Here is a 9,318-nt window from a genome sequence, read left to right as displayed (position 1 = left end):
AGTACCTAGGTAGCTGGCACGTAGGTACATAAGCAACCCTGAGAACCCCGCAAAAGAGTCTGGATTCGAAGAAATCCCTTTACACTCTCTAGTTTCACTCCTCTAGCTGAGCTACATTACATTACATACACTAGATAGGTACCTGCTTACTTAGAATCCAGGCTTCAATTGATCGAAGCTGCAATTCACAGCTAACGTTGCCATTGAGCTTCAGATTCCAATCCAGATCTACATATTACCACCTTCCTCCTCTCTTCCTCCTATACTTCCCATTTCTTTGCCAGCCCCCCGCTTCACACAATGGCAGGAATCATCGACTCAACTCTCAAAGCTCTTCACCTCAAAGACTCCACCGTTCCGCCTTCCGATGAGGCAGTCTCTGATCTTAAAGGCAAATACTCTGCTGCCGGTCAACCCCATGTCTTCAACTTCTACGACTCTCTCTCCAATTCCGACAAACTTGCATTTTTTAATCAATTGTCCGACATAAACCCAGCACGCACCTCCGAACTCGCCGAAAAGGCCCTAAACCCCGCCAAAACTTCCAATGACGATGTAAAACCTGACTTCGAGCCTCTACCCACCCAAGCTCGTGCTTCGACATTGGATTCTTCTAAGGATGATCTAGGCAAGTGGTACAATGAAGGCCTCGAATTGATTGCCAGCAATAGAGTGGGCGTGATCTTGATGGCTGGAGGACAAGGGACCCGATTAGGCTCCAGCGATCCTAAGGGCTGCTATGACATCGGCCTCCCATCGAGGAAGAGCCTTTTTCAAATCCAAGCCGAGAGAATATCGAAAATTCAAAGCCTAGCAGACAAATACAAAGGCGTGAAGAAAGGTGTCAAAATCGCACAGATTCCATGGTACATCATGACTTCCGGGCCTACAAGGAAACCAACAGAAGAATACTTTGTAAAAAACGATTACTTCGGATTGGAGAAGAATCAGGTCGTATTCTTCGAACAAGGCGTGCTACCTTGTATTTCCAATGATGGGAAGATCATTTTGGAGTCTAGGTCGAAGGTTGCAGTTGCACCCGATGGCAACGGAGGTATATACGCCGCGCTGGATAAATCTGGTATCCTTAAGGACCTCGAGACCCGGGGTATCGAGCACGTACATGCGTACTGCGTTGACAACTGCCTTGTCAAGGTCGCCGACCCAGTGTTTATCGGCTTCAGTGCCCTCAAGGGCGTTTCGATCGCCACCAAAGTTGTCAGGAAACGTAATGCGAAGGAGTCAGTCGGACTTATCCTCCTGAAGAATGGGAAGCCTGACGTTGTCGAATACTCCGAAATCGATACAGAGATGACCGAAGAGTTGGACCCTGAGAATAAAGAGCTGCTCAAGTTCCGAGCCGCAAATATTGTGAACCACTACTACTCCACTGAGTTCCTCAATACGATTCCAGAGTGGTCCAATAACCTCCCACATCACATAGCACGAAAAAAGATCCCCTACTTAGATACTGAAACCGGGGAGCAGGTTAAGCCTGAGAAGCCAAACGGGATCAAGCTCGAACAATTCGTGTTTGACGTTTTCCCATTGCTGGCTCTAGATAAGTTTGCATGTTTGGAGGTAGCTAGAGAGGATGAGTTCTCACCACTAAAAAACGCAAGGGGTGCCGGCGAGGATGACCCGGATACTAGCAGGAGGGATATTATGACCCAAGGAAAGAAGTGGGTCCAAGCCGCCGGTGCACAGGTCTTAAGTGAGGATGCAGACAAAGATGGAATTGAAGTCTCTCCACTATTGAGCTATGTAAGTTGACATTATTTACTTCCTTAAGCTGCCATTTAGACGCTAACACAAATTAATTTAAGGGCGGGGAGGGTCTGGAGTTCTTGAGTGGTAAAACCATCAAAGGGCCCGCATTGATCGTTCAGCCGGATGAAGCCCAGGAGTGAGCGCGAATTGGTAGCGACTGTCGCAGCTAACTATTAGTCAATTATTACGCAGCTTAAGGTTGTTTTTCTTTCTTTCTTTTTCTCTTTTCTTTGTGGAATAAAACCGGGTTCTTTGGTATCTTGGGAGGGGAAATTCGCTCTGAAATCTATAAAACATGCTTTAGTATATAATACAAGAGAAAAAATAGGAAAGATTCTTGTAAAGGTCCACCCGTCCTGCACACAAGTATAATTGAATATAGTAGATGTATCATACGAGATCATTCGGTTTTCCCTTCTCGTTTCCGCTTTTTCTTCTCTTTTTTCTCCTTTCGCCGCCTTCTCGACTCCTCGTCATCTGAATCCTTGCCGTAGAGTTGTGTGATCCGTCTTTTCGGGGCCTCTGTGGTTGCCGCATGCTCAGGCTCGCTCTCAATGATTTCCGGTACATCCTCGTCTCTGAAGCTCCCTTCCAACGACAGCATACCCCCTTCGGCCTTTACAGCCGTGACTACAAATTTCCGAAGCCCTTCTACCTCATTCCCTTCCGAATCAAACCACCTTCCCATAGCTTTCGTCAAACCCTCGATCGGATCCGTCCCACCAACCGGCTTCTGCTTCTCCCTCCTCCCTCTTCCGACATTTGAATAAGGATCATTCTCTGCCTCAATAACCAAACTGGCATCGTCTTCCTTTGCCGCTACAAACTTCCAATCTTGCGGAATCCCTGCCTGCGTCACTGAAACGCTGAAAACATTCCCATACAACATCCCTAGGTGACTAGGCGACACATTGTTCACGTACCCTTCAAGCACCATACCCACTGTTGGCTTCCACAGCACGAATTCCACAAGACACCATACGAAAGCAAACGGTGATTCTCCTAATATTTTTGCAGCGGGCGACTGGAATCGTAGGTTTTGGTGAAGGAGAATGACGCCATCAAGAGTGCTGTCGTATTTAAATACAAGGGGGTCAAGGTGATCGCGTTGGATACCAGTCTGTGGCGTTGCGGAATAAGCTGGTGAGATGGAGAGATAGCGGGAAGCGGTGGTAAGGGCATATGGGGAAGATATTTCCGCAGATTTGAGGGTTCGTGAAGAATGATCCACGGTTTGTTGTAAGGACGGCATTGGAGGGTCTATATTGCTGCTTCGGGGGGCGGACTTTTCTACTGAAGGAGCTTCGGATAAGTCTCCTAGTTTACGCTTTTTATTCGTTCGCTCGGATTTATCTGTTCGTTCGGCGTCTTTTATCTTGTGCTTTTTGTGCGATTTTTCATACGATGTCGAGGCGGCTTCAGCCATTGCCCTTCCTCAGCGGCTTCAAGAATATCCGCAGACGATATAGAAATTAGCCTAGTTCGACAAAGTGGCACTAGCGGTAGGAGATGCGACTGTTGATTTGGTAAAGGCTTTGCGGCCTAAGCGGTGCCTTTTATAATATTAACGAGTGACGGGGTTTGAAGCTGGGATTGGATGTTGAGGTTGAGGTTTGAAATCGGAATCTTGGTGATGCAGCAAAAAAAATTAAGCGACGGAGCCTAGCAACACAGGGTCGTCCCTAATATCCAACAAGGGCTGAATGTCTGTATGTCACGTGATAAATTTCGAAGCCAGAATGTATGCGGGCTGCCTTAGGCACCATCTGCGGAGCTTGTGGGATGTGTCTAGAAATGTGCGGTGGCATCCGGGCATTCGATTAAACCAAAAATAAAGACATTTTGTGCAAAAATGGTTATTGCGGGACCGATTAAGCACAAAAGGTGATATCATGATATCATGATCTGTTAAAGCGCAGCAATTTTAAACTGCCAACACAAGACTCACTCAACAGGACTATGGGTATACGCACGGTTCTAGACCGTAAGCATTAAAAGGAATCCCTATAAATATACCGCGTGTGCCTGAGTTCAAACCTTAGTATTGATTGTGAAAGGCGGGGCCTAGTTTACTTATCACCAGCAGTATAAAAAGCGAAAGAAGGGGTGTGAGGGGAAATACCTAAAAAAAAAGAATAAAAGTAAAAATTACATGAACAGGCTAATCATGACCGTGGTACAATTATGCATAATGCAAAGCCAAACGAGCGCGAACACATGCACTTAGTTTTCATCAGAAAAGGCTTTAAAAAAAATACGAACCCCGACGGCCAAAAAAAGCTCCCATAGCCCCTCCCAAAACGCCACCAGCAAGTACCTCAAGTGTCCTTTCATTCCTCAGAGCCAGGCCGTTCTAGAGCAATGTTCATCAATGTCTCAGATCCAAAGGAAAATGGAAAAAAAAATGAAATAATAAGAAAGAAGATGAGAAGAGCAAAGGATTGTGGGGATATGTATGCCGCGTAAGACCTATCCTGTGATGGGACAAGAACGGAAGAACCAAACCCCGAAATCGTTATCAAGGAGAATAGCAGAAAATGGCACCCTGTTCCCATTCTATCTCCTCCCAAGGCCACCCATCCCGCTAGCGGTCATCCTCCCGGCGCCAGCATTGATACTCTGGGCTACTATGGCTTCTGCTGCCCTTTGCGCCGCGATCCTCTCCTTTTGCTGAGATCTAGCCCGCAAGTACCCTGCAGCATCGGCCCTCATCCGTAGTATTCTCAAAATCATGTCGTCACTGGCTTCCGCCTGCGCCTCCTTCCTCTTCTCTTCCTTCGCCTTCCGCATCGTTCCCAAATTTCGATTCATCAGCACAGACTTCGACCGTTTGGCCATCGGAACCCCTAAAAGAAGAGCGCCAGACCCCGGGGGCCCTAAGTTTAAGCTTTTCTGTTTCTCTGCTGCCCTTGCGGCATTTTGCGCAGCAATACGTTCGGAAGTACGTATTAGATTCTCTGAAGAGTCGAAGTAGAAAAAACCAAGAGACTGTAGGTCGTGGTACTTCGGCGATTTTAGGACGTCAACAGGAACACCGGTAGATTGGCCTTGTTCATCTGGGGCATTGAAAAATTCAAATAAAAACTAAAGAAATTCTTAGCATTCTTCACGCTTTTTCGATGAACAGGACAGTCGCATACCTTCAACCATTTGAAAACAACATCAAGCTCCTGGTTAGAGAGTGGCTTTTGGTTCGACGGTTTGTCGGACAACGGTGGCACCATTAGAGCCTCGATTGTAGCAAGAACCTCTTTCCAAAGCTTGGCCATCACATTAATTAAGGCTTCGTGGGTCAGAGTCTTGTCCAAAATTTCAAAGTTTTCGTTAAAATATGTGAACAATGGGGTCAGGGCATTAGCAACATCGTCGTCGGTTGGTCCTGCTTTGATAACGGACTGTGGGCGATTTGATCCGAATCCTGTTCGACTAAAATAATTCGACACCGAAGCTATAGAGATACCCGGGTTTAAGATAGATTTGAGGGCTTGCTTCGATAAGCAGTGTTTAATGAACGGCGCGCACTGCGAAGCATCAGTAATGATGGCATATTTTAGACGCCGTGGATTATATATTTACCTTATCCGTAATTTGCCGAGCCATCTCGCGCTCAGTGCGCTTAAGCGTTCTGAAAGTTCGGCCAAAGTAAAATTGGATGTCATCCCGTTCCCCTTCCATGCTAATCTTGAGCAAGAGCCGCCCTTGTGTATCAAGGTCCAGCCAGTATTCCTAGGCATAAGGCATTAGCTGCAAAACCCAATTTACACGCGTCGGTGTGAGAGTTACCCTTGGCTCATAATCTCCAAAATATGAAGGGTCAAGCTTGATTGGTGCCCTCCCAACATAATCATGTTCCCCGACAGTGTCGTGATCCCAAATAGTTGCAGTAAGCAGTACCGGTCCCCCCGTAGTGATTTCGACGGTTTCATCGAACCGGGGGTTGAGGGTGGAGTACATAACTCTCGTTTTCGCCAATCGTTTGTGGTACTCGTCTCCCAGGACAACATACGGATCACTCAATCCGTTGATATCACACGCCTTGAGATCCTCGGCTTCGACTATCTTGATTGTAAAGAGGTACTTATTGGACGATTGTTTCTTCGGTTGATAAACGGGGGTGTTTTTAGCAATAATTGCAGCACACCGGTCAATGTTTATTGATTTTTCAACCAAATCAAGCTGGAGAATTGCGTATTCGACGTTATTGAATTTCACACAGGTCTAGATGGCAGCATTAGTCTAGATACTTCAAGATATTGGTGGTGTATCTTACCTCGGGCAAGAAGTTGAATGGTTCAACTTTCTCCTTACTATTGAAATAAGCAAGTAACTTTTCCTTTTGGGTTTTATTTCGAGCTGCCTCTTGCTCTGGCGTTACACGGTCCATTTCTTGGGTGAACAAACTCTCGACTCTCTCGCAATAGTGCATCAACCCTGTGCCTATTGACTTAGATAGCGCGGTGAAGAACTTAGCCTCTTGGTATTCGTCAGCCCAGTTCAAATCCTTGAGCGCTTTAATATTCTGTATAAAAGACCGGAACACATCTTCAACTGATACCGAGTGTCGATCATTTGCCATCGTTCCATTCTCCGATTTGACCTTAAATTCCTCCCCTTTCAATGCATTGTCGACCCACTCAAGGATTTTAACGTCTATGTTACTTAGCCACCTCCACACAAAATCCTGGATCATCTGTTCGATGTCGAATGGAAACGGATTCCTAAAACGTTAGACAGGTTAGTAAGATTATTACCCCCCACCCCCTTTGATAGGTGGATTAAAATGTCACTAACTTGATAACTTGGTCATAAATATCCCTGACTTCAATTAGGCCTTGGTACATGTCAAAAGCATCCTGGATATCGAGCTCTTCTCCTTTTTCTTCTGACGAACGGAATATCCCTTTGATAATGTTCTCTGCGTCCTCCGCAAACGCCGGGAATATACCTTCAATCGTAAGGAAATCGATTTTGACTTTCCTAAATAATGGATTGGCAATCAGTAATCAAACACCACTTAGACTACTAGGCGTATTACTACCCAAGGATTGGCTCGGGGAACTTCTTCGAAAGCCGTTTTATCAAGCCAATAATCTTCTTCCCAAGCTCGACGATATGGTACATATCCCATTCTTCCCTGTTCTCGGGGATATCCTTTGTGAATCCTGAGTATACTTCTTCTGCACGAACTTTGAGACCATCCTTCACAGAACCGATGAAAGTATCTAAATCTTTCCCTGCCGAGAAGAGCGGGTTCGGGTAGAGATGGTTCGTCAATATGTACATGTATTCGTCGAGAGAAGGCGGTTTGAGATCGAAACATTGCATAACGGCATGGTAGAGCTCCCTCAGGATGTTATCGTAGAAGGAGGATAGGTTTTTCCGTTGAAGTATTTGCTGGGGTAATCGTTAACAAGCGTTATCAACCTTCGCCTAGGGGAAACCTACATCCGGAATAGTCCATTGTTCCCAAGGGGTGACAACAGCCCCCTTGATGTATTCAAAGGCTTTATCTACTGTGTCAAGATCCGCCCTTGATTCCGCATACATTTCTCGAACGAGTCCAAGAACCATAATGCTTTTAGTGAAGGCAGGTATTCGCCAACGAACAGAGCAGGCATCTATCAGTGAAAGCTCTTCGAAGGACAACACTGGGGGTAAAAGTTCGTCGCTCTCGCCCTCCGCGGCAGGCCCGGCATGGTTATCAAAGCACATCTTCAGGAGAACGCGGAAATACTCCTTTGGATTCGGTGGAATAAAAGTGAATATCCCTTCTGCGCCATCTGTATGTGATTGAAATCCATTCACCTGGTCTCCGTTGATGTCAATGCTAGCAAGGCCGGGGTTGGCCGTTACCATAGCCTCTTGCATCAGAGGAATATACTCCAGCTCCCCAGCTTTCCAGGCTTCGTAGCCTTCGTCTGTATCGAAGTCATCGGCTGTCAGCGTAGCTTTAGCACCGGCGTGAATCCTAGCTCCATAAAGTTTGAGCTCTTTCATAGCAATGGTATCACTCCAAGCCTGGCGGTTCCTATTGATGTCATTTTGGGCCTGGGTCAATGAAATGCGAAATATTCTTGCGACAGTCTGTACGTAGGGCATTTCTCGAACATCGTATGATAACGGTACTTCTTCGGTAATCTGGGCTGGCGGCTGGGCTGTGTTTTGCGCGTCCACTAAGTTCTTGTCATGCGCGAGCATCCCCGACTCGAGAGTTGATAATTTATTTACGAGTTCGGAGTGCCCAGATGCCCATCCATTATCCTTTAAACACAATACTATCAACCGAATGAACAGTGCGACATGGCGATCGACCAGTAGGCCGACATTTTCCTTTGTTACGCCTACCAGCCCGCCAGAGTGTACAGCTAGCTGAAGTTCATTCGTAGCCCGAGAGATGAAGAGCAAAATCATATCCTCTGCTCTTCGACTTTTGTGCAAGACCTTCCTTCTCTCTGGGTCGATAAGTTGATTTAGGAACACTGCAAAAGTACGCTTGACTAGTGGATCCTTATATTCTTTCCCTGGCTCCCTACCAATGATTGTCCCTTCTAGCCTTCGCTGGAAGACGGTGACGAAATCAACTTTTGGTAATTTTGCAGACTTAGATCCACTCGAAAATTCCGCCAGAAGGGCACCCGCGGAACTAGAGTAGGCGGAGGCAGGTTTGGGGGCCGGTTGGGTGACAGCCACTCGCTTGCGCGGCTGGAGGAGATAATTAAGGAAGCCAATCCGCAGAGCATGGCTATAAACGTGTTCGGGGGTGGCCTGGTGGCCGGCCACACGACGAGCACTCACGATGGAGGCATGGCTGTTCTGCCGGTTTTGGGGGTAATAAGCGGCATTTTCGGGTTGGGCATAGTACCCCGCAGCATCTTGGGTCGACCATCGCTGCGCCATGGTGACCGAGATCGCCTTATGGCAGGCTGATGGTGGACAGTAAGGAGCGTTCGGATCTGGAGAAGAGGTTGTCGTCGCTGGTCAGTAATTTGGTCATATCAAGAGAGCAAAAAAACACGGGGTTGACTTCATGACGGGATGATGATATCAATGATCGGTTCATATGGGGAATCTTACATCGCTAAATGAGCTGGCCCGTAGCAGAAAGGGTAGGAACTCAAAAAACCGAAGGATTCAGACGGTAAGAATACGTGCTTGTAAGCGTCGACAGAATGGCAGACAGGTAGTCTGGTAGAGCTAATAGCAAACGTCAATATTCAGGTTTGGCCGCAGAAGTCGGCTGTGCATGTGGTGTCGGGGAAGCCAGCAAGCCAGTCCAGAAAGGAATGTTGTTTGTTGTTCAGCTGCCAAATTGGAAGCACAAGCCAACTCGCCCACGAAAAAGCCTTCGTTAGCTTAGCTTAGATGGTTACCATCATGCATCACGCTGTGAATTAAACCCAGTGTGAGGACTGAGTAAGCAAAGCACATACCTCGTACCTATAAAAAAATCACGCTGGGACGCGGACGGCTATCGTTAATTACTCACCCAGTAATGCAATATTACTATATAAGTATATACCTAGGTACTAAGTACTCAAGTAGGAACCT

At 46.8% G+C, this 9,318-nt stretch overlaps 3 protein-coding genes across 3 annotated transcripts; 1 reads left to right on the top strand and 2 right to left on the bottom strand.

Annotated features, from left to right (window-relative positions):
• Nucleotides 1-300: 300 nt before the first annotated feature.
• AOL_s00193g41 (uncharacterized protein) lies at nucleotides 301-1,910 on the top strand (the record flags this gene model as incomplete). Its single annotated transcript, XM_011128652.1, has 2 exons — nucleotides 301-1,764; nucleotides 1,827-1,910. The coding sequence occupies 2 exons, from the start codon at nucleotides 301-303 to the stop codon at nucleotides 1,908-1,910; spliced, it is 1,548 nt and encodes a 515-aa protein (XP_011126954.1).
• A 260-nt stretch (nucleotides 1,911-2,170) lies between these two features.
• On the bottom strand, nucleotides 2,171-3,196 carry AOL_s00193g40 (uncharacterized protein; the record flags this gene model as incomplete). The annotated part of the gene is made up of 1 exon (XM_011128651.1): nucleotides 2,171-3,196. One exon carries the CDS (start codon nucleotides 3,194-3,196, stop codon nucleotides 2,171-2,173), a length of 1,026 nt encoding a protein of 341 aa, XP_011126953.1.
• A 1,130-nt stretch (nucleotides 3,197-4,326) lies between these two features.
• Nucleotides 4,327-8,667, bottom strand: AOL_s00193g39 (uncharacterized protein; the record flags this gene model as incomplete). Its single annotated transcript, XM_011128650.1, has 8 exons — nucleotides 4,327-4,854; nucleotides 4,911-5,291; nucleotides 5,347-5,496; nucleotides 5,554-5,988; nucleotides 6,041-6,488; nucleotides 6,562-6,747; nucleotides 6,809-7,164; nucleotides 7,216-8,667. 8 exons carry the CDS (start codon nucleotides 8,665-8,667, stop codon nucleotides 4,327-4,329), a joined length of 3,936 nt encoding a protein of 1,311 aa, XP_011126952.1.
• Between the last annotated feature and the right edge of the window lie 651 nt (nucleotides 8,668-9,318).

This window comes from Orbilia oligospora (genome assembly GCF_000225545.1).
Source record: "Orbilia oligospora ATCC 24927 unplaced genomic scaffold scaffold00193, whole genome shotgun sequence".
NCBI classification, from domain to species: Eukaryota; Fungi; Ascomycota; class Orbiliomycetes; order Orbiliales; family Orbiliaceae; genus Orbilia; species Orbilia oligospora.
Note: the sequence above shows the minus strand (reverse complement) of the source record. Positions and strands in the feature narration are given on the sequence as shown.